Below are 24,061 nucleotides of genomic sequence, written 5' to 3' on the forward strand. Positions count from 1 at the left end.
TAGAGACGGAGTCTTGCTCTGACAGGCCCAGGCTGGAGTGCAGTGGCACGATCTCGGTTCACTGCAAGCTCCACCTCCCGGATTCAAGCTATTCTCCTGCCTCAGCTTCCCATGTAGCTGGGAATACAGGCATGCGCCACCATGCCTGGCTAATTTTTGAATTTTTTTTTTTAGTAGAGATGGGGTTTCACTATGTGTTGGCCAGGCTGGTCTCAAACTCCTGACCTCAGGTGATCTGCCTGCCTCATCCTCCCAAAGTGCTGGGATTACAGGCATGAGCCACTATACCACCCGACCAGATAAATTACTTTGTACCAGCAATAAACTTAGCTTATAGTACTGTTGCTTTTATCAGTCCAGTGTGGGCTCCTCTTGAAAAATAGGACCTAAATTCTCATACTTCTCTTTCTCAAGCTTAAAATTTTCTTTGAAGAAATCTGTCACTTAAAGTAAAGATTAATCTGTACTGAACTTGTCCTGAGAGTAGAGTCCAAAGAAACTGGAATCTGGTCAAGGATAAATAACCTAACTCTCCAGTCTCTATAAAGCTACTACCTCAGCAAAGCAGCAAACCAGGCTTCACTAGGGAAGACTGATGTTTTTACAGCAGCTAAGTGTTTTTTTTTGTTTGTTTGTTTGTTTGAGATGGAGTTTTGCTCTTGTTGCCCAGGCTGGAGTGCAATGGTGTGATCTCGGCTCACTGCAGCCTTCGCCTCCCAGGTTCAAGCAATTCTCCTGCCTCAGCCTCCCAAGTAGCTGGGATTACAGGCATGCGCCATCACACCTGGCTAATTTTGTATTTTTAGTAGAGACGGGGTTTCACCTTGTTGGCCAGGGTAGTCACGAACTCCTGATCTCAGGGGATCCACCTGCCTCGGCCTCCCAAAGTGCTGGGATTACAGGTGTGAGTCACCATGCCCGGCCTGCTAAGTGTTAACTATGGAAACAAAGATATGTATGCTTAGGGAAGAGACAGCCCTGGTGTCTCTCATCAACCACTCTCATCATGCTACTTAGTCCCAACCTTTTTGGCTTAAAGTGTACATCACTTTAATTACTGCCCAAGCGAGGTTTGGTCACATCCTATTTGCCTGAGCCTGGATTAAGGCAAAATGAGAAGGGACGTGCTTTGAGCAGGACCCACTGCCAGGGAGTATGGAGGAAGGGGAAATAATCCTTGCAGGGTAAGGAAGCAAAGAAATGAAAAAAAAGAAAAAGCACACTTAGTGGGCAAATGATACATTGATTCCTTTGAATATGTAAAAATAGTGCTTCAAATAAGCTGTTTCATCCCACTCTCCTGGATATCTCGGGGTTCTCTAGATAATCCTAAATAGGAGCTAAGCAGTAGCTGCCACCAGAGAGCCAGAGGATGAGTGCAATTTCCATTTCCCCTTGGGATTAAATCCAGCTGAGCAAATGGCCTCCAGATGTGAGGGGCTGGCTAGAAGGACCAGGCAGAGACCATCTGCAGTGTCAGCACTGACCTGGGCACTAGCAGAGCATTAGCCAGATAACCCAAAGTCCCAAGACTGCAGTGCACCTTGAGCTTTGGAGCAGGCATTGTTCTTTCCTTATCTATCTTCTGTTATTGTTTAAAAATGTTAAAAAAGATAATCATCATTATGAATAAGCTAGAACCAACTACAATGTCAAGAAAAAGCATTCTTTATTTCCGCCCGCCCCCCCCCCCCCCCCCCCATGGTTTATTTCACAAGAGTGTGTTTAGCGGCAACTTTGCTGTTTCCAGCTAGACCAGACCCAATGGGATTGTTTTGGGGTGCACAGCAAAATCCACTTTAGCTCAGAAGCTGTAAGGCTAACTAGCCAGAGCCCAGAACAACAACACATTTCAATTACTGCTCCAAAAGGCCAGAATAAGGGCCCTAGGTAAGAGAATGAGGACATCTGGTCCCCAAAAGACAGTAGGTTACTTCATTCCTCTGTACCCTTTTGGAAATGGAGTACTTTGTTACTTTCTCTGTGAAGTCCCATAACCGCCCAGCATATTTGCATGCAGGCTAGATGTTAACGGCTCTTTTTCCCTTTGGGTCTCCCTGTTTCGTCTTTTTCTCCCCATGAATGACATCAATGTCTGTACTGTTGTACTGTTAGAGGGTGTGACTTACTGCCATCTTTAGTGCCCCTGTCCAGCTCTGCCTTCTCTAGCTGCCCCTTCCCCCCTCTCCCACCTCCCTTTGCCAATCTTGGGACTTCTTTGTATGTTTTTCTCCTTCTTCCTTTCCCTCTGGTATTATCATCTAATCCCAGCAATTTGTAATCTAGTACTGCTTAAGCAAGTGTAGCCTGAACTGACGAGAGAAGGGAGTCGAGCCAAAAAGAGAGAGCTCCGTTAAGAAAGAAGGCTTTGTCTTCACACAGTGCCCTTTTCCCGGCCCTCAGGCTTCTAACCTGCCCCATAGCACTCCTCTTTCAGAGGGCAGAAGAAGAGTGCTGGCTGTGTACAGGACCGCCTTTCTTGAGCTCCTCTGGAAGGAGATTGATGTGGCCTCTTGTTACTGAGCAAGTGATTCTTGGGCGGGAAGGGGTTGGGGAGGGAGGGTGGGTCTTGCATCAGAACCAGAGATTCCCCTTGACTCCAGTTGCATTGACAAAAGAGAGAGGTCCTGTTGTGGCAGCGCTGAAAAGCTAGGGGGAAGGAAATGAGCCAGTGAGATGAGCTCTGGAGACTGGTGAGAGCTAGGGCAGGAAGAGGGGGAGACCCCCTAAAAAACTAGCAAGAGGCACACAAGGATGTCTGGAAGGAAGAACTCCCTTGACTGTGGGGAGGACCTGGGGAAATTGCTTTTCTTCCGTGTTCTCTCTCTCTGATGTTGCTTTGGATGCCAGATGCTGATAAGGGTGTCAGCGTGCCTGATTGTTTCTGCTTCAGCAGTCAAGCAGGGCAGGTATGAGAAGCAATAAAGCAGAAACAGGAGATTCAAAGTCAAAATGACAAGGTCCTAAAAGCATTTTCAGGCCCCTATTTTGAGTCATTTTAGCTTTTCCCCCAATTTATCTTTCAGCTTCAATTAAATGGCTCTTCATCTTCCTATGGTGGCCTTTATAGCCTTCTATGGTCCACCATCCCTATGTTGCCAACACTTCGTATGGTTTAGTTTCTTCTCAAAAAATGCTCCATCGTAGACTTCAGAGAATTGGGTCTCCCTGTGAGAGAAGGTAGGCTGGGCACAACTGACTTTTTTCATCCCTAACACTGGCTTTGTGGGTGAGTGTCCAGACTCGGGTGGTTTGTGTTGTGAGTACTTGTAGGTGTATGGGAGGAGTCCTTAGAAGCAGTGTCCAGTCTTTGTTTCCTCGAACAGGAAGAAAAGTTAGAAGTAAAGAGAGGGTGGGCCTTCCCACTGGGGTCCAAGCTGTACCCTTTTCATGCAATTTGTCTTTGGGATGAGTTGACTTCTGGTCTTCTCAAGGAGGGGAAGTGGCCAAGCTGTCTTTGATTCAGCTCTTTGGGAACACTTGGACTTGGAAAGGGCCTTGGCTCCTGAAAGCTGGCTCTGTGTTTGACCTCACCTAATAAGGCTGTTACTCCCAATCCCAAGGATAGACAGTTGGAGGGGTGAATTCTTCATACTGAGCTTCAAAAGCCACTAGGCCTGAGTCTTCAGTTAAGGATGAAGACTGAGCCTTAGCTTCCTGGAGACTTGGCTCTGGGGCTAAGCTGGTCCTTGGCTCAAGCCCTGAAGGTCCTTGTAGTTCTCTGACACCTTCTAGAGTGAAAGTACTGGCTGGCCTGCTTACCTTGGGGCAGGGGATTTTGCTTTCTGGAAAGAAGTGATCCAGAGGCCCATGAACTAAAAGGCATAGTGGTTTTTCAGGAGCTGTGGGGAAAAATTCTCTCCGAGTTGCTACTAAAGCCAGGAGGCCAGATTCCTCAGATCGGACTCCAGTTTCCTCCCCAGGACAGATGTCTGCCATGGTACCCTTTATTTTATTTCCTTCTGGATCTGTGATTTCCCATTGGCACAGCTCTGCCATCCTGCTCCCCATGCTGTCTGCTTCCTTGGGGCTGACTTTGAGTTCTGGGTCCAGGACACCTGACTGGGGCAAGAGCCCTCCTGAGCCTGTGCCTTCCCCAGGGCAGACTGCCTCCTGCTCTCTGGGCTTTGCTGCTGCTTTTGAGAAGTGTTCTTGCGTCCCTGCAGGTCCTGCCTTCTGAAGGAACATCTCTCCTTGCCCTTGTGATTCTCGTTCCAGTTCCCCTTCCTCTGCTGCTCCTCCATCCGCCTCCCAAGGGCAGATCTCTGCTTTCTTGGCAGAGGGAGCCTCTACCACTTCCCATGGACACACTTCCACTACCCTGGTCTCCACACTGCCTGCTGCCTCAGAACTGCCTCTGCTTCTGTCAGAAGCATCTGGGGCTGGCTGTGGGGACAGACCCTTGCCATCTTGACTCTCCCAGGGACCCACAGCCTCCTGCTGCCTGAAGTCTGCCATCTCTGGCTTTTTCTGAACCAGCACACCTTTGGGCTTTGATTTTTCTGGGGCTCTGCCTTTCTCTTCTTGAGGGTCCCCTTTTCCATCCTGCCCTGACACCCCTTTGACAGGGATTCTTTCAGTCACTTCCCAGGGACAGGTCTCGGCCTTGGCACTGCTGTCAGGTTTATACACACCTGCATCAGGAACATCCCATGGGCACACGTCAGGAACATCCCATGGGCACACGTCAGCAGCCCTGCCCCCAGTGCTGACCAGTCTCTGGGAGCTGGCTTTAGGTTGGTCAGGGCGCTGTCTGTCTAGGTGAGAGAAGGAACCTGCTGGGGCAGTGGTCTCCCATGGACAGACGGATTGTAGCTCATGGCTTGTTTTTTCCCCATCTTCAGTAGTGAATTCTTCTGTGTCTGCAGCTAGAGCTTTTTCTTGGGTTATGTGTTCTGGGAAGGAACCTGTCTTTGGGTCTTGTCTCAGGTCCCTCTTCTCTGTTGCTTCCAAGGAATGTCCCTCTGCCACTTCACTACTCATGCTGCTGGGCAAGTCTGAGATCTTGGGGGCCTGAGCAGGGGATTCCCTCAAGTCCTTGTTCTCCCAAATACAAATAGCTTCCTGTTCTTGACACAGTTTTGCCATCCCTTTTGATACGTCTTCTCCCAGGGAAGTGAGTCTCCCCTTTTCTAGAGCTTTCTCCCTCTGCTCTGCTGATTCACTCCCTGTCTCTTGGTCCAATCCCCTCCCAGAAGTTCCTTCATTTACCTCCCAGGGACAGATCTTGGCTTTTTCACTGGTAGCAGCTTCCTGTGCTTCCCAGGGACACACTTCACCTGGCCTGCACCCCATATGATCCAGTTCCTGGAACCCAGCTTTTGGTCCATCAGCATCTAGAGTACCTGAACGCTGAGAACAGGCCCCTGGACCCACACTCCCCCAGGGACAAGCCACCTCCCACTCTGGGGTTGGCTTCTGTGGCTTCTCTGGAGCAGTAACAGCTGTCTCCCTGGGTCCAAGATCTGCAGAAGCCTTTCCTGTATCATTTGGAGATTTCCTAATGGCCTCAGCTCCCAAAGCCCTTTCCTCCCCTGCTCCAGCACCCACCTCCCAGGGACAGATTTCTGCCTTCCCAGCAGTCAAGGTTTCCTCCACATCCAAAGGGCAAATGTCGGCAGCTTTGCTTCCCACACTGCCTGACATCTGGAGAAGGGTTTGGAGTCTCTCTGTGTCTTGAGGACGTGGTTGTGGGGAGAAGCTGCCAGGGTCCACACTCTCCCAGGGGCCGACCGCTTCTTGCTTTTGGATCTGCCCCTCAGGCTTTTCCCAAGCTGTGACATCTTTGATTTCTGATTTTCCAGGCATTTTCTCCTTGTCCTTTTGAGATTCTCCTCCTCTTGGCACCTGTGCTGATGTCCATTCCTCTCTTGTTCTTTCATTTACCTTCCAGGGACAGATTTCTGTTTTGGCAGGTGTTGCTTCCTGTACCTCCGGCCTGAGATCTTCCTGTGGACACACCTGCGTTGCTCTGCTTCCTCTATTGCGTAGGAATTGGCTACCAGCTTTGGATGAGGAATTGTCTAGACATGGGCTGGAGTGCCCAGGGACCGTGCTCTTCCTGGGACAAACTGACTCCTGCTGTTGACCTAATTTCTGCACTGCTTTCACAGTTTGTTCCCCCATCTCTCCAAAGCTTCCTTTTCTGGAGGCTTTTTCCTTTTCTTGAAGAGATTCTCTACCTGTCCCCAGACTCAGCATTTCCTGCCCCATCATGTTATCATCCAGCTCCCAGGGACAGATGTCTGCTTTCTGGATAGCAGGAGCATCTCCTGCCTCCCACGGACACACTTCAGCAATGCCACTGCCCAAACTCCCTGAACACTCGGAGCTTCCTGGGGCCTGAATTGAGACTGCTGAGGGGCCCCGGAAATCTGTACTCTCCCATGGACAAACAGACTCCAAGTCTCCTCCCAGTTTCTGTTCTTTCCAAAAGGTTGCTTTCCTGGTTTTCTGCTTTTCCTGAGGGAGATCCTTCACTACCTCTTGGGCCGGTTTCCCATCCTTGCCTCCTTTACTTGCCTCCCAGGGACACAGATCTGCCTTGGTGATGTCAGGGGTATGAGCTTCTGGGCCAGCAGCTTCCCACCCAGGCGTCTCCACCTTCCTGGCCTCCACACTGCCCCCTGCCTCAGATTTGTCTCTGATTCTGCCAGGGTCCTGAGGAGCTGACCCAGGGGACAGATCTCCTCCATCGGCACTCTCCCAGGGACACACTGCTTCCTGTTCCCTCACCAGCCTCTCTGGCTTTTTCCGCATCGTGGGAACCACATCTGTGGGCTCCGATTTTCCCCCGGCCTCCCCACTCTTTTCTTGGGAGTCACCTGGGTCTTGTCTTAGTGCCCTCGACTCAGGGGCTCCTTCACTCGTCTCCCAGGGGCAGATTTCGGCCTTGTTGCCACTGTCTGGCTGACGCGTTTCTGATTCAGTGACCTCCCAGGGGCATACCTCTGCCACCCTGTGGTCAGCGCTGCCCAGGGACTGGAGGCCAGCTTTGGGCAGTTCCTGCCACCCGACAGGGGCTTCTTTTGATTGCTCGATATTTTTGTCCCTGGAAACTTGCCTCGATGTGGCGAGCCCTGTTTTACCTGCTCTCTCAGCTTTCCGCTCCCCTAGACCCTGGGTCGTCCTCCTGCCTCTGTCTTCTTGTTCCCTGCTGCCCTCCCTTTGACAGACTTGGAGCATCCTGCTGGTGTGAGCGTTCTGTTGGTTCTGGAGGGACTCCTCGTCATCGGAGGGAACAAGAGCGGCCTGCTTACTCACCGCCTTGGGCCGGCCTAGCCTGGGCGATCGGGAGGGTGCCCCCACACTCTCTCCCACAGTCCCGCTGTTCTGCCCCTCGGGACTCTCCTCCACACTCTCCTTCTCTCTGTAGGTGCTCCGGGAACGGGTCAGAGCTTTAATCGCCAGCCCCAGGCTGCGCATGGAACCCTGCTGAACAGGGGCCTTGAGGCTGTGGGATTTAGGGAAGATCTTGGGCCTGTCTTCGTCCACATCGTTAGCTTCCCTCCGGTGATGTGCATCCTCTGTGTCCATCTCATTCTCCCCAGCCCTGCTTTTCTCTACTGCAACAGAGAGGGCCCTCCAGAGCCTGGCTCGAGCTGGGGCAGGGGAGTGGGGGCCTCGCTCTGGCCCTGAGGGGCCTTCCTGGGGCACATTTTCTTGCTTGACTGGCAGTTCTGCGTTCTCCCAGGGGCAGATGTAGGTGAGTAAGTTGGGGCTTTGGGGGGATACTGGGACTGGTGCCAGGGCAGGGGCTGGGGTTGGAGCTAGAGCTGGCAGCAGAGCTGGAGCCAAGATGGAGGTCGGAGATAGCATCCTTGGCTCTCCCGGGCCCCCAGACAGGGCCAAGATGGGGGTAGAGACCTGGTGCCGGATGGGTGGATGAGGCAGCCTTCTCCCAGCTTCCTCATGAAGCCTCCCAGAGGTGTGAGAGCTGTCCATGCTGCTGCTCTTGGCAGGGGAAGGTGGAGCTGACAGGGGGGCCCCTCGAGGCGGCTCCAGCCTCCTGGCTGATGGCCTCCGCACCAGGCTGGCCATGGCCACCTCGGCCTTCTTCCGCTCCTCCTGCTCCTTTGCTTGCCTATAGGTCTCCTCCAGGTAGGCCTGGCTGGCCATGAGCAAGGCCTTTTCCCTGGAGCCGGCCACACTGAGCGACTTCTGCAGAGAGGTGGGCCGGGCTCTGGGTAGCCTCTCTCCCACCGTCAGGTTGTGGGCGCTGGCTGACCTGAAGCCCAGGGCAGGGGGCCCCTCCACCGACTCCCGGCTCTCTGTTCGAGAGGCCTTTTTGGCCAGCTTCCTCCTCAGCAGTGAGTCAAGAAGAGGCTGGTCCTGCTCCCTGCGCTGGTCATAGGTGCTGCGGGACTTGCGCAGAGCCGGTGTCCCCTCGGGTTCCTGGAGGCTGGAGCTGAGGAGCCGGCGGCGGGAGGAGCCGGGCAGGCTGCCGTGGCCCAGGGAGCCTGAGTCCCGGGAGTGCTGCCTGGCCAGGGCCTCGGGGAATTCCGCCAGGTACTTCATGAAGGAGCGGCCCAGCCCCTGGCGTGAGCTGCCTCGCTTCTTGGGCAGGTGGGGGTTGTTCACAGCCATTTCCTTGGTTTTGTGGACCTCTAGCTGGGCATAGAGCTTCTTCAGCTCGTCCTGTGGGGCAGCAGGAAGGAAAGCAGGGCTGCAGGTGAGCTCTCTCCATCCCCTGGCTGGCTGTTTCTCAGCCCTTGCTTAGACCTTTTTCCCTTAGGGCTCTCTTTCTATCAAGCTGTATCTCTTCCCTCCTTCTAAAACTCTCAGAATTCACCTCTTTGTTCCTGTGAGACCAGTTGCCAACCTGAGTCCCAGCCAGATCCAGTCAGCTCGGAGGACTCAGGTGTACCCCCTTCTCTGGGACATTGTGGTCTAGTGGGAAGTTAGTAGCTTGGGGACACTCAATATGCTGTGTCCCTGGAGGCTGTTTTCATGACCCCTCCCTCTGAGCCTCTGGATCTTCTGTAAAGCAACGTTACCTGGGTGACCAGTGTTAACTTCCTTAAGAGCATTATATGAGATTGATGAGACTAGTGGGTATGAAATGTGCAGTGTTCGGGTGTAAATGATGGAACGGGGCTTTAAAAGTCTTCTGTTCTGGGTTTCTCCCCAGACCCAGCATAGGGGCCGCAGATTGGCTTGTGTTCCAGAAAGTGGAGGGTCAGGGGTGGAGCTGCCCCTCCATACTCCCTGGCCCTTCAGCTGGATGGGGGTCTCAGGAGGCAGGGCAGGCAGAGCTCAGAGGGTGAGGATACAAGGGGGAAACAGGCAGAGGCACTGGAACAAGGAAGGACTCAGGAGATGCGGAGGACTCTGCTTTGTGAGCCTGTAAACAAGTCAGATGTGCAGACGGCCCCAGTAGAGGTGGAGGGGGTGGACAGAATGGCTTCCCACGATGGTTCCTAGACTCTGGATTGTATAAAACAATGGGCTTAGATTATCAGCTCTCCTTGTATCTTACCCACTGAGCCTCTTGTTAGGGTTCTGGTAACTATAATGATACCCTTGAGCACAGAAATGAGAATAAGCATGCTCTTCCAGTGTAGACCCAGGAAGAACTTCCTCTAAGACCTGCCAGGTCCAGGGAAAGGGGATCCTGGTGGCTACTCACTGCCTGAACTACCCAACCCCACAGCTGGCCCTAGGCTGGCCCTAGGTGCCCTAGGCACCAACCATCCTGCTTTGCTGGGGGCTGAGGTTTTTGTTTTTGTGTGTGTGTGTGTGACAGAATCTTGCTTTTTCACCCAGGCTGGAGTGCAGTGGTGCGATCTCAGCTCACTGCAACCTCAACTTACCAGGCTCCAGTGATCCTCCTCCCACCTCAGCCTCCTGAGTATCTGGGACCACAGACATGTACCACCATGCCTGGCTAATTTTTGTATTTGTAGTAGAGACGAGATTTCGCCATTTGGCCAAACTGGTCAAACTCCTGGCTTCAAGCGATCCGCCTGCCTCAGCCTCCCAAAATGCTGGGATTACAGGCATGAACCACTGTGCCCGGCCAGCTGAGGGGTTTCTTAGTCTGCCCCCGACCTGATGCCCCTGCTGAGTGAGAGTGGAGGATGCGAAGGAGTAGGGCTCCACTCCCGGCCCTGCCTCTAGCTTGCCACATGGCCTGAGCCTCCGGGATCTGCTTCTGGGGCTTTGGGGTCTTCCCACTTGGGTGTGTGTGGCCTCCTTTGAATAGAGTCAGAGGAATCAGTTTAGGCCAGTGGAGAAGTGAGAGGGCAGGTCTTGGAGGGAAGAGAACTTGCAGTGGCACATAGCCCAGGTGGCAGGGCCCAGTCCTCCCTCTGCCCAGTTCCTAAAAGCTAGCATTGAAAGGAGGCGGGGAGGGTGGCACATACCCGAATGTCTCCAGGGTCCAGGCTGTGCTCACTCCAGGCTGAGGCGATGCTGCTGCCGAGGTAGGAGCCTGAGTGCTGCAGGTCCAGCTCGTCCTCACACACCTCATCCACCATCTCCTCCCGGGGAGGAGCCCCTAGCTTCCAGAACTGGCAGAGGCGCATATGAGTGGGAAAAAGACTTGCCCTGGCTCCCTGTCCACTCCTGCACTCACCTGCCCTGTGGAATGCGTCCTTACTTTGTGACGCTTCACCCCCTTCTCTGACTTGGAATTCTGGGGATCTTTAGAGTTTTACTCCCTTCATCCTCCCTGACCTTCTCTAGCTCAGAGAGCAGGGTGGTTCTAAGCCCCTGACCCTGCAATTCCTAGCCGGGTCCTTCAGCTCTCCCACCTCTCCCTGTATACCTGCTTCTGAGTAGATTTTCAGAGTGTGCCAACCTTCCAGCTGCAGGAGGGAGCCCCTCCAGCCCTGGCTTTTCTTTCCCTTGCCCAGAAACTGGAAGCAGAGAGTGTCCCCACTCAAGTCGGCTCCTAGCTTAGGGCCCCTGGCACTGTGCTCACTCACCCAGCACCTTCTGTCGTCCTCACCCTGGCCTGCAGAGGGCGCTGTGGGACAACAGCTCCACAGTGCCCCTGACAGAGGGGCTGGGGTCCACCTCACAGGCAGGAGGGGAGGGCCTCACCTTAGGGATGAAGATCAGAGCCAGCGTGGCGGTGACTGTGCTGTGGGTGTGGAAGAAGAAGAGGAGGAGGGTCCAGTCCGGGTGCAGGGAGGGAACCAGCACAAACCTGGGGCGGGATGGGGGCGCAGGTCATTACTGCAGGCAGGAGTTGCCTCTTCTGCTTTGCCTTCTCACTGGCGTTTCACCTCAGCCCCAACCCTGATATGCTTAGGATGAGGGGGCATTCTGCCCTCTCCAGGATTTAGGTCCCACTTCAATCCTGTTAATCCCGACCTCCAAGAAGCCCTCCGAGACTACTCCAGCTCACTTTCTTTGGCTGTGTATAGCACAGACCTGTGCTCCAGGCTCTTAGGCCCACTCTGTGGGTTAACTCTGCCTCCACCACAGGGCCTGGTCGTTATGGACAAGCAGCAGCCTGCTGCTCTTATGGCTGAGGAGTGAGGAGAGAAGGCAGGGAGGACTGAGCATGTGTGGAAAGGGGTATGTTGGGGTGCTGGAGAGGTGCTTTGGGAGGGGTGAGGAGTTAGGAGGAAGGTCCTCTTCCTCCTCTTCTGTGTTGGGGGCCTCCTCACCTGGCCAGGCATGGAGTACAGAAGGGGCATATGGGGGGTAGGGAGAGCCAGAAGTGGGGGCCTTCCTCAACGTGCTGAGGCGTAGCAGTGTTGCCAGGATGGGATGGGGGCACCTCACCTGGGAGAGGTGAGGAGTGGTGTTAGAATGGAAGGGGGTGTGGGTAGATGAGTCCATCCTCACCTGGCCGTGTGGAAGGCAGTGGAAAGCAGTAGCTCATTGTGCAGGGCGATGCCCATGTAGCGTGGCTCGTGGAAGGCCGAGAGCACAGCCCTTGTGGCGTAGCAGAGGAAGCTGCCCCAGCACAGCAGCAGCAGCTCAGCTGCGGGGAGGCAGGGAGGGAGAGAGCCGGCACCACCTCAGCAGCTGTCCCACCCCTTTCTCTGAAAGATGTGCTGGGGGGAGCCTGGGCTCAGGGTCTGGGGACAAGTCAGGAGAACCAGAACAAGAGGAACCCTGGAGGCACAGAGTCAGGGACCAGTGTAAGGCTGGGCTCAGCAGAAGCAGCTCACCCACAACCATGATGTAGTCCCAGCGGTCGTGGTGACAGAGGTAGAAATGGCGGCCACTGGGAGTGTGGCCTCGGATCACCAGAGGTGCTTGCTGGATGCCTCGCTCCAGGGCGCCCACAGTCCACACAGCCAGGAAGCCCAGCACAGGTAGCAGGAGCAGCCCCAGGCGCCGCAGCAGCCGTCCGCTGCTCAGAAGAGCGCTCCGCTGGGCTGTTCGAGACAGAAACAGCTGCAGCACTCTGCGAGGGTTAGAATACACAGGGTGGATGGCAGGGACCTGGGTGGATCACGAAGAGGGTGCCAGCGCCCTGGTCTCTGTTCATTGCTGCCCTCTCCTCCACACAGGTACTTGTCCTTCCATCCTTTTTGTGATTTGCTGCCTTTTGCTACCCCCCCACAAAGTAACATGGAGGACAAGGCTATGGTGATGGGGGTTGGCCTTGGGGGTACAGGGGAGTGGGGCTGGCAAGGGTCTGGCTTTGAAAAACACCATTCCATGAGTGAGCTGGGGTGGTCTGGGATGAGCAGCATGAGAGCAAAGTCTGCCCCAGGCCGTACCTGTAAAGCTTGAGTATGATGGTGCCATAGACGATGGCAAAACCCAGCAGCCGCACCCAGCGAAGAGCGATGCAGCGGAATACACTGGGCTTGAAGTATAGGATGAAGACCTGGTGGGAAGGGGCAAAAATCTCTGCTCTCCACTGTGCTTCTGCTGTGGGCCAGGCCTATGCTAAGCACACTGTGGATCCTCCCAACAGCCCTGCAATAGAGCCATTCACCACCTTCATTCTGCAGAGGAGCAGCTGAAGTGTCAAAGAGGTTAGGTAACTTGCCCTAAATCACACTGCAAGTCACAGAGCTCCTTTAAGCCTGGGGCTCCAGAACTCATAGACCAGCTTGCCATTTGTGGGTAAGAGTAGGGGATATCTGTGGTCTCTGAATCCCCTCCAGAGGGCAGAGAAGAAGAAGGGTTCTGGGGCTTGGAGGGTGCCAGGTTTTGGCTGTGGGGGATGCTGGAAGGTGGGGCCAGCCTGTGGCCACAGACTCACAGGGAAGTAAAGCAGCAGGAATCCAAAAAGGACAGTTTCCAGCAGGACCACTCCAGACGCCCAGATCCTCTGTGAAGCAAGGAGAGAGGCATGTGAGCAGAGTCTGGACGATGGTTCTAGAGGCTCTCAGGCCTATGTGAACGGTCACTCAGTGACCCTGAGCTAAGGCTTCACCCTGTAACACTGGCTCTGCCCTCTCTGCCCACAGCCATGCCCCTTGTTACCCCAGGCTCAACTCCACTGGCACTAAACATGGCTAAGGCCAAGGTTTCACATCATTCCCACACACACATCCCTGTGTTCCTCCCAGTCTCGCTCAGGGCCTTGCTGCAGACCTAGGCTCAAATCAGAGGCTGCTGGAGCTGGAAGGGATCTCATGCATTCCTCAAGCGTTGCGTCAGGCTTCTCCCTTGTCTAGAATAGGGTACCCCTTCTTGGCCCAGTAAGTATCCAGTTAACCTTCAAGCCTGGCTCATGTCACATCCAGAAAGTCTTTCCCATGCCATCTCAGGTAGGATGACTTTCTGTAAGCTCCCACAGCAGCTGACAGACACCTCCATCCTTGCCCCCATCTCACTACGCTGTCATTTTATTTACATGTCTGCTTCCTCCATTAAACTGGGAGCTCCATGCAGGCCCAGATCACTTCCACTCGAGCCTAGGCAGTGTTTTGCTTAGAGTAGATACTCAACTAGCATTTATTGAATCAAGTTCAATGCCCTTATTTTACAGATGAGGAAGCAGGTCCAAGGCAGAGAAATCACTTGCATCATGCTACACAGTGAGTTAGATTTAGAATCAAGATTAGAACCAATTTCTCCTAAATTCTGGTCTTAGGTAGTCTCAGGCCTCCAGTTGAGATGGGTCGGACATGTGTGTGGGAGGTGTGGGGCCTTCCTTGCCTTGTTCCGGCGGCAGCGGTAGGCGACCAGCATGCCCAGGAAGATGGCCAGCATGCAGCAGGCCTGGCAGGCCAGCACAGCGGCCCGCAGCGCCACAGCCTCTTCCACCAGGCATGGTGTGGCATCCATGCAGCTGGTGCAGCCCTCAGGACATGGCAGGCACTGCAGCAGTCTCCCAGATCTGCCTTCTGGGGACCCGAATTGCCCGGTAGTCTGGAAGTCACTCTTCTCTAACCCTATAAAGAACAAGATGAGTGCAGGGAGAGGGACCCAGCTAGAGCATCCTGACATCCCAGCCTTTTCCCTGATAGTCACCACAGCCCTCTCCCTGTTCTCCTGTGATCTGGGGCTCCAGGGACAAGTGGGAATGGGTGCTTCCTTGGGAGGGCAGAGTACCAGGAAGAGGTGACACCAGGCTAGGGCTCCTTGAGAGGCCAACTTGCATCATATTTGCATGTTATAGGCTCATACTCAGAAGGTGTAGACACTCCCACACTGCAACCTGCTTGCCTCTCCTGCCTCTCTCAACCTTCTGCCCTTGCCTCACAAGTTCCCTCCCAGTGTCTCACCCCAGTCTGGCTTTCTTCCCCAGATGTACCCTCCCAACCAGCCTCTCCTGTAAAACGCATGCCTGGCCCCCACCACACTTACATACCCCCAGAGGGGCTTGCCCCGTAGAATCCAGGTCGGCAGCGGCAGAGGTAGCGGCCAAGAACAAAGCCCTGACTCTCCAGGGGGACACACTACGGGGACGACAAACACAGTATGTGTTTATGTGGGGCTTTCTCTGGAAGAACTTTCCCTCCTGGGAGAGATGGAGGGTCCATCTACCTCCTTATCTATGGGACTTGGGTCCACACTAGGGAATCCTTCCAGAAGCCCTCTCTAGTCCTTGGGAAGCCTTCCCTCTGTGGAAACCCTACCTGACCCCTGCTGTTGCCTCTTCCCAAAGAGACCCTAAGCAAAGAGTACAGGGAGAAATCACCCTTTTGTTCAGACTGGCAGTGACAGGAGCCTCATAGGACCCATTTCCTAGTGGCCAGCTCTTGCTAGGGCAAGGTACTGGGGGAGATGGAAGTAGGGAAAGTTCTGAGCCCAGCCATACCTTGTGTACCTACATCCTACTTCAAAGGGTCCCCATCAGCTTCCATCTTTGGCACACAAATGGACTGGAAAGGCCCCCCACGGAGGAGCAGCTTCCTTCATCAGGGACCATCTGGCTTTGGCACAGGACTGTTTTTCCCAGCCTTAATGCCAGGCTAATGCCAGGCTGGTGGGATGCCAAGGCCAGCCTTTATTCCACCTCCTCCTATTGACGTTTGCCCGGCAGGGGACAGAGCAGACCTCAGAGCCAGGCAGGGAATATGAACAAATGAGGTCAGATCTATTGTGGGGAGTAGCTGGGAACAGACATCAGTGATGCAAATAAAGGGGTTAACCTTGGAAGATTCTATATCGAGCCCCTAACCTCACCTAGTAGGGTTAGTGTGTGGTGCTTGTGAAACTGTGGCCCAACTTCCCCTCTTGCTTGGACCACTGGACTACACTCTGTTCCTGTCACAGCCTGCACAATTAGACAAACACGCACCCAGAGAAGTGAATGTGTCTGGGTTAAACAGTGAACTGGATGGTGGGAGCCCTTTTCCATCCCTCCACCTCTAGCTTCAGATACATGTGCCCTGAAGAGCAGTAGGACCACCTATGCACACAGAACAACATGCCCACCAGCCCCAGCAGGCCACAGGGCTCGCCCTGGCTTTGGCTCAGCTCAGGAACAAGCATGCAGTGATTGCAACCATGGAGTGGGTGAATTCACTGGCCTCCCAGTTTCCCAGTACTGGGTTTGCATGATTACCAGCCAGTGCTCTCCATCATTGTGAGTCACCTGCACCCGTAACTTTGAATCTACCTGTATCTGGCCCAGGTTCCATCACATTCACTGGTCCCAGGCCTCTTCGAGCTCTTTGGTTGATTAGATTCCTCCCATACCCCAACCAGCAATTCCATTTATTTCAGCAATATGGAATATCCTTCTGTAGATAGACCAATGGAACATCCTTTGTGGGCCAAGAGGAGCCCAGAGCTGTGTTACATGAAGAATGTGTTCCCGGCGGAAGGAAAGGAGATAAGTAACTGAGGCTCAGGAAGTCGCCCTGGGAGGGGTCCTGGAGCACTGAGTACCAGAAAGGAGAGCAGACAGAAAGAACACTGAACTTTCAAAGGAATGAGGGCAGGAGTAGGGGGACTAGGGGGTGGGAGGGCAGGCTATAGGTGACCTGACTTTTTAAAAGCCTGGTATCTCACCTCTGCCAATCACTAGGAACTCCCCTGAAGCCCTGAGATGCTGGGGTAGCTTTGTCTGCTGCTCCTGGGAGCTGCGTGGTGGCAGTGATGGGAAAAAGGGAGGGAGGCAGGACTCTAGTAGCGCCCCCCATCCTCCTCATCCTTACCTGGGTGCTGTTGAGATCACACAGGTGTGTGTTAGAGTACCAGCCTGGGCCACTTGCACACTGATTGACGTCCACACTCTGGAGATCTACGTCCATCTGCACCTGCCCCCTACGGTAGTAAACTGGCAATTAGGGGCACAGTGATGGATGCCAAAGTGGACGTGTGTCCCTGGGCGTTGTTGGGGCCCAGAAAACAATGCTCCGAATTATGGCACTTTGGCATGCTGAGGACTTTGAACTAAAGGAGATTAGAAGGGCTCAGAAGTAAGGTCTCTCCGACCTTCTCCTTCTCTCTTGTCTCCCGCCCCTCTTTCTCCCAGCTGAAGTGAGTTCTAGAAACCAGAATTCCCCTTCCCCAAGGCAGGTCATAGAAACTAGAATCCCCCTCCCCCAGAGCAAGATATAAAACCAAGAACTATTACTCTCATCTTCCCCTGCCTTTCTGTGTAGGAGCTGGTCATAAAGAAATTCTCGGGGGCGAGCGCGCCTGCGCGCTGGGTGGTTTTTTCACGTGTCGCCAGGGCCGGACCGCGAGTCTCTCCTTGCGGCGCTACACTAGAGCAGAGTACGAGTCTGAGGCGGAGGAAGTCATGGCAGGAAAAGCGTTTAGAAAGTTTCTTCCACTCTTTGACCGAGTATTGGTTGAAAGGAGTGCTGCTGAAACTGTAACCAAAGGAGGCATTATGCTTCCAGAAAAATCTCAAGGAAAATTATTGCAAGCAACAGTAGTCGCTGTTGGATCGGGTTCCAAAGGAAAGGGTGGAGAGATCCAACCAGTTAGCGTGAAAGTTGGAGATAAAGTTCTTCTCCCAGAATATGGAGGCACCAAAGTAGTTCTAGATGACAAGGATTATTTCCTATTTAGAGATGGTGACATTCTTGGAAAGTACGTAGACTGAAATAAGTCACTATTGAAATGGCATCAACATGAAGCTGCCCATTCCACTGAAGTTCTGAAATCTTTCATCATGTAAATAATTTCCATATTTCTCTTTTATAATAAACTAATGATAACTAATGACATCCAGTGTCTCCAAAATTGTTTCCTTGTACTGATATAAACATTTCCAAATAAAAATATGTAAATGAATAAAAAAAAAAAAAAAAAGAAATTCTCTGGCCTGCCTTGACTGATAGTAAGTAGGTCATATGACCCTCATTCCAGAGGGATCCTGCCCTGTACCTGGGAGGAAGGCTGCTACATAGAGAGGCCAAGAGGAAGCTGAACAGAGGCCTGGCTGAGTTTCCCTACTTGGTCTACTACCATTAGATCATAGACTTTTTTGTTCAATCACAGTTCTACAGGGCTGACCATACTTCATGGAATCTAAGCATAAAAATGAACGGTTTTCCCTGAGTCTATTTTTTCTTTTTTTTTTCTCAGACACATGGTCTTGCTCTGTTGCCCAGGCTGGAGTGCAGTGGCATGATCATAGCTCACTGCCACCTCCACCTCCTTGGCTCAAGTGATTCTCCCACCTCAGTCTCCCAAGTAGCTAGGACTACAGGCATGTACCACCACTCCTGGCTAGTTTTTAAAAATTATTTTTAGTGGAGACGAGCTTTGGTTATATTGTTCAGGCTGGTCTTGAACGCCTGGACTCAAGGCATCCTCCCACCTGGGCCTCCCAAAGTGCTGGGATTATATGTGTAAGCCACTGAGCCTCTGCCACTGGGTCTTCATTTCTGAAATCTCCTGTGTCATGTAAAACTTTGGCTAAATAGGCGGGGTGCAGTGGCTCACGCCTGTAATCCCAGCACTTTGGGAGGCCGAGGCAGGCGCATAACCTGAGGCCAGGAGTTCGAGACCAGCCTGGCCAACATGGAGAAACCTTGTCTCTACTAAAAATACAAAAATTAGCTGGGCATGGTGGCTCATGCCTGTAATTCCAGATACTCGGGAGGCTGAGGCAGGAGAATCGCTTGAACCCAGGAGGCGGAGGTTGCAGTGAGCCAAGATCGCGCCACTGCACTTCAGCCTGGTGACAGAGCGAGGGTCCATCTCAAAACAAACAAACAAACAAACAAACAAATCTTTGATTAAATAAATTTGTTATGCCTTTCTCTTGCTAATCTGTCTTTTGTTATAGGAGTGTTGTGACCCTTATGATGAGTGAGGAAAGGGATCACACTTTTCTGCCCCTACAGGCACTAGATCTGGGGACAATGCAGTCTTTGCAAACTTTGGCCCAGCACCTGCAGTGTGTGCGAAGGGCATGCATGCATTCCATTTCTCCAGTATTATGAATGTTCACTGTCTCTGTGGACAACAGTCTTCTTTCTACTAGGTTGTTCTCTCCACCCCTCAGCTTTTTGATATCCTATCATTTCCTGGTTTCTATCAAGGAGTAGAGACAGGGAGCATGTCAAGACATGGCAGGAGTCAGGGCTCTGATGATCTCTAAAGAGGATTTTCACACTTCCTCATGCATGTACACAGGCACACACACAGAGATCAGCTCAGCTATTAACCATCTCCTCCCTCTGCCCAAGCCAGGTCTGAATTGATCATAGCAAAGGAGATATGAAATGGAGGAGCCCTGACCTGGCACTGCCTGGACCAGCAGCTCCCCAGCCTTTGCTCTGGGCTGAGCTGGCAAGGAGCCAGGCTGCCTGCTGGCAGGAGGGGAACCCTGCTGGGAACAATGAATGGGGACACAGAGCTGGAGCAGTGTTGATTGTTGAATGCCCTGCAGTCCTAGGCTCAGTTGCTGCTCCCTTCCCAATAGGACCCTCAGTCCTTCTTTCCTGTGGTTGAGGGAGGAGGTAGGTTACGGGAGGAGGTAGGTTACTGGAGGAGAATCACAAGCTTCTGCGTCAGGACAGGCAGGATAGTGGGGCCTGCTTGGTTTAAGGAGATGGCCCTGGGGACTCAGCCAGCTCCTTGGCAGAAAGAGCATTGATTCCAAGCCCCCTCAAGAGTTTTCCTTCCGCTGGGCATGGCGGCTCACGCCTGTAATCCCAGCAATTTGGGAGGCCGAGGCGGGCAGATCACTTGAGGTCAGGAGTTCGAGACCAGCCTGGCCAACATAGTGAAACCCTGTCGCTACTAAAAATACAAAAAGTAGCCAGGTGTGATGGTGCGCACCTGTAATCCCAGCTACTCAGGAGGCTGAGGCAGGAGAATCATCTGAACCTGGGAGGCTGCGGCTGCCGTGAGCCGAGGTTGCACCACTGCACTATAGCCGGGGCGACAGAGCGAGACTCTGTCTCAAAAAAAAAAAACAAAAGTTTTCCTTCTCCTGGGAAGCCTCATTTTACAGCTCTCAATTGCTAGAGAGCACCAGGTTGAACCCCTGGAGTACCCACCCAGCTCACCACTGACAAGCCTGGTGCATAGATTGTCACTGTCATCCACACCAAGACCTCTCCTGCCTCTTATACTCCCTCCTCAGGCCTGGGGGCCAAGACCTCTGCCTGTCTATACTGACACATCTTTTTTTTTTTTTTTTTGAGACAGAGTTTTGCTCTTGTTGCCCAGGCTGGAGTGCAATGGCGTGATCTCGGGTCACTGCAACGTCCGCCTCCGGGGTTCAGGTTCAAGCAATTCTCCTGCCTCAGCCTCCTGAGTAGCTGGGTTTACAGGTATACGCCACCACACCTGGCTAATTTTGTGTTTTTAGTAGAGACGGGGTTTCTCCATGTTGGTCAGTCTGGTCTCGAACTCCTGACCTCAGGTTATCCACCTGCCTCGGCCTCCCAAAGTGTTGGGATTACAGGCGTGAGCCACCGCACCGGGCTATACTGACATATCTCTACACACATGTGTATACCTGCATATAGATGTATGCTACATATGTATATCTATTTGTATATGCACAGACTCACAGACATTCCTGCATGTGCTCAAGCACATAAACCCAGATAAATATGGATTGATTTATACACATGTACAGTCACACCTGTATGTGTTAACAGATAGTTACAGATTCCCAGAGCCGACTGTGAGTACACACAACTGAGTACAAATACCCACATCTCTGTGCCCCCCAGGCATGCACATGTCCGTGCCAAATGGCCCAGGGACAGCTGAGGGGACCTGTACTTCCTTCCCCTACATCCCCACACATGCGTCAAATCCTGCACAAACCCATTTACCTGACTTCTGGGCTGAGGTCTGGCTTGAGTCCATAGAAGGTGGCAGAGAGTGTGATCAGCCATCCAGGTCGGAGCCGTCCCTCCTGGCATTCCAGGAAAGGAGGAGACAGCCTCACCTGCTGCATGTCCCCCACATATCCATCTGCCTGCGGCCACTTGGGGCTGCCAAGGCTCCCTAGGTCATTGGTCAGCACCCGCTTCTTCAGGGCAGGGGTGTCCAGGTCCCCAGGTGGGTTCTCCTCCTGCACCCAGTTCCCAGACAAGTCCTGAAGGATGGTTTCCTCCCCAATCCGGGTGGCCTGCAGGGCCAGCTGTAGGTGGCTGGCCCCTGGTGGAGGGTTAAAGGTCAGCAAAACCCTGTACACTCTTGGGTCTCCCTCGGCCACGCTGCGGACCAGTGCCTGGTACCATTCCACATCCTCCTCCACACTGGACTCACGGATGTCGTTGGCTTGCAGCAGCATGTTGAGAAAATTGGCGGCCTGGGCAAGGGTGCCCGCTGCTCCCTGTAGGCTTGGGGGGAGCCCTGGCATGGCTCCTGCCCCACGTGCTTCATAGCGCTCACTGCAATTCACCTGCGATAGCTGCTGGGCATCTCCAGAGTAGAGATAAGCGAGGGCAGCCTCGGCCCCCTCTGGGGGCACCCGCATGGGCACAGATCCTGGCTTGACTTGGGAAGACAGAGAGGGCAGAGAGCGGATGGGCCGCGGACCCCCCAGAGCCCAGCCACAGACAAAACAGCAGCCCAGCAGCCCCCACATAGGAGGGGGCATGACTGCTCCCCTGGTGCCCATCCTTGGGGCAGCTCTCAGGACCCTGGGGTCCAGGCTCAGGAGAGCCCAGGCAGAGGCTGGCTGCAGTCTGAGGGCTGTCTGCCTCCACGCCTCCTATGCTGGCGTTCCTTCTTCCTCTCTCCCTCTCCCTCTCACGCTGGTGCCGGCTAGCCTCCTTTTTTCTTCTAACGTCACCAACTGGCTTCTGGATGTAGGTATGAGGGCCCTGCCCCCTCCTCTCTCAGTGCGGCCCCCTATCTCAAACCTCTTAATCCCGGCACCCCACTCTTTCCTCCCCTCCTATCCAGTATCCAGGCTCCCTCCATCCCCCACCCACATCTGCTCCCGAGAGAGAGAGATGGGAGGGAAGGGGAGACGAAGGCACCAGTTGTGCTCTTTCTCCCTCCCTCCCTCTGCCTGCCCTTTGCTCCATTAGGAGAGATGGGCAAATCCAGGATGGGGCACCATAGCAACCACAGATGAGCTTGTGCCTCTCTCTCCACCCCTCTGCTCCACTCAGGCTCCTGGCAGCAATTGCAACAGGCACACTAAGGGGCCAAGCTGCATCTCCTGGCAGTCTGCTCTGGCTGCCTGCACCCCCCTGACCCCGTGCTGCTGAGCTGGGATTTGAGAATGGGGATGTCGAGGGTAGGAAAGACAGCCTAATAGTACCGTAATTCGTCTTTGTACACACTGAGGCAGCTTATAAAGTGCTTTTCATGTGCCTTATCTGAATGAATCTTCCCCACAGCCATGTATGGTGAATGTTCTTATCCCCATTTCGCAGATGCAGACACTGAGACTCACACAAGGTCACAAAGCAGCTCACTCAGAGACTTACATCCAGAGCTCTGACTCCCCTACACTGCCCACCCAAACCACCACCATCACCGTTACTCAGCTTCAGGGACTATAACAAAGCCTCCTTCCGAGGGGTCAAGGGACTTCCCTAGAACCACGGTGTTGTTTGTGACAGAGCCGCAGCCCCCACCCAGGTGTCCATCCCCACAACCCAGGCCTCCTTCTGAACCACAAAGTCGACAAGCACAGCGGCAATGGTGGCGGGAGAGAGGCGGGCAAGGAGAAGACAGTGAACGAACACAGTTTTGCCTCCACTTCTTACACCTTCATTTTGTCATCCTAAGTTCTACCTTCTTTTTTTTTTTTGAGATAGATTCTTTGTCCACCCAGCTGGAGTGCAGCGGCGTGATCTCGGCTCACTGCAACCTCTGCCTCCTGGGTTCAAGCGATTCTCCTGCTTCAGCTTCCTGAGTAGCTGGGACTACAGGCGTATGCCACCATGCTTGGCAATTTTTTTTTTTTGTATTTTTTAGTAGAGACGGGGGTTTCACCAGTTGGCCAGGCTGGTCTCGAACTCCTGACAAGTGGTCTTCCTGCCTCAGCCTCCCAAAGTGCTGGGATTACAGGTGTGAGCCACTGCATTTGGCCCCTTCTCCTTTTCTTCGTGAAAACTGTGGCTACTCTCTCTTGCTTTTCCCCGTTTTCTTACCCCTCACCTCCTTCCTGCTGCTAGGCACAGTAACTAGGGGGCCCTGAGTCAGTGCTGTCTGATCCGGCCTCCTTGGATCCGGAAGGGCATGGATTCTTGGGGAAGCCACAGAACAAAGCTCCTGCCTGCCCACCCATCACTTTTCCCTCAATGATGGGCTTCCTGCTTCACCAGGCAATCTGGCCCCACAGGCGCAGGCTGTCTCTTGGCTTCTTCCCTTCAAATCCCCTCCAAACCCCCAATGTCTGGAACCTTTGATGTTCAAGATCATTGAGTGTATGTAGGAAGGGATGGGTGGTGGTTGCCAAACATGTCCCTTGCTTTCCAGTTGACCTCTGCAAACAACAATTCTTTTTTTTTAGACAGAGTCTTGTTCTGTTGCCCAGGCTGGAGTGCAGTGGCACAATCTCGGCTCACTGAAACCTCTGCCTCCCGGGTTCAAGTGATTCTCCTGCCTCAGCCTCCCAAGTAGCTGGGAGTACAGGCGTGTGCTACCACGCCTGGCTAATTTTTGTATTTTTGGTAGAGATGGTGTTTCACCATGTTGGCTAGGCTGATCTTGAAACCCTGACCTCAGGTGATCTGCCTGCCTTGACCTCCCAAAGTGTGGGGATTACAGGCATGAGCCACCGTGCCCGGCCTTGCAAAGAACAACTGTGCTGTGCAACCTAAGTGGAAGTGCCCAGGCTGTGGAGATAGGGGGGCTAGAGGACAAGCCCCCAGGGGAATCTCTATGATGGCAAAACTAGCAGAGCCCACAGCCCAGACTTTTTTTTTTTTTTTTTTTTAACAAATTAGGAAACTAAAACACTGAAAGGAAAGTGACATTCACGAGGTCACCCAGCCAGTTAGTGGTACTGCTGGGAGCAGAAGCCTGTATTGCACATCCATAGTTCTTTCCTTGGCCTTTCTGAGTGACTTATTCAATTTCTTGGTATTTATTACTGGTTACTGTTAGTTGAGGGTCAACAAAACACACTGGGTGAAGACAATCGTAACTTATTATCATGAAAAGCTTCTTGGGAAAAAATGTATTAAGTTATTATCATGAAAAGCTTCTTGGGAAAAAATGTATTAACTAACATTTGTATAGCACTGTAGAATTTATTAAGTACCTTTACATGTAAGTTTTCATTTAATTCCCCGCAATA

General features: G+C 53.2%; 2 protein-coding genes across 2 annotated transcripts; one reads left to right on the forward strand and one right to left on the reverse strand.

The window, feature by feature from the left end:
* Window positions 1-1,659: 1,659 nt before the first annotated feature.
* On the reverse strand, window positions 1,660-21,421 carry GPR179 (G protein-coupled receptor 179). Its single transcript, XM_054456063.2, has 11 exons — window positions 20,628-21,421; window positions 16,530-16,638; window positions 14,735-14,822; window positions 14,080-14,315; window positions 13,178-13,246; window positions 12,687-12,796; window positions 12,129-12,367; window positions 11,800-11,938; window positions 11,047-11,152; window positions 10,365-10,511; window positions 1,660-8,637 (listed from the first exon to the last, which is right to left on the reverse strand). The coding sequence occupies exons 1-11, from the start codon at window positions 21,419-21,421 to the stop codon at window positions 3,547-3,549; spliced, it is 7,128 nt and encodes a 2,375-aa protein (XP_054312038.2). The 3' UTR covers window positions 1,660-3,546.
* Window positions 17,010-17,641, forward strand: LOC129016633 (10 kDa heat shock protein, mitochondrial-like). Its single transcript, XM_054456062.2, has one exon. It carries the CDS (start codon window positions 17,120-17,122, stop codon window positions 17,426-17,428), a length of 309 nt encoding a protein of 102 aa, XP_054312037.2. The 5' UTR covers window positions 17,010-17,119; the 3' UTR covers window positions 17,429-17,641.
* Window positions 21,422-24,061: the final 2,640 nt, after the last annotated feature.

The sequence above is a fragment of the Pongo pygmaeus genome, chromosome 19 (genome assembly GCF_028885625.2).
Source record: "Pongo pygmaeus isolate AG05252 chromosome 19, NHGRI_mPonPyg2-v2.0_pri, whole genome shotgun sequence".
NCBI classification, from domain to species: Eukaryota; Metazoa; Chordata; class Mammalia; order Primates; family Hominidae; genus Pongo; species Pongo pygmaeus.

Excerpts from the sequence above, each read along its gene's own strand:
- LOC129016633 (XM_054456062.2), top strand. The coding sequence starts at position 17,120 with ATGGCAGGAAAAGCGTTTAGAAAGTTTCTTCCACTCTTTGACCGAGTA.
- GPR179 (XM_054456063.2), bottom strand. The coding sequence starts at position 21,421 with ATGGGCACCAGGGGAGCAGTCATGCCCCCTCCTATGTGGGGGCTGCTG. Across the intron at positions 11,939-12,128 it reads GGACTACATCATGGTTGTGG|CTGAGCTGCTGCTGCTGTGC; the intron begins GTGAGCTGCTTC and ends GCCTCCCCGCAG. Across the intron at positions 10,512-11,046 it reads CTCTGATCTTCATCCCTAAG|TTCTGGAAGCTAGGGGCTCC; the intron begins GTGAGGCCCTCC and ends CGCCTCTGCCAG.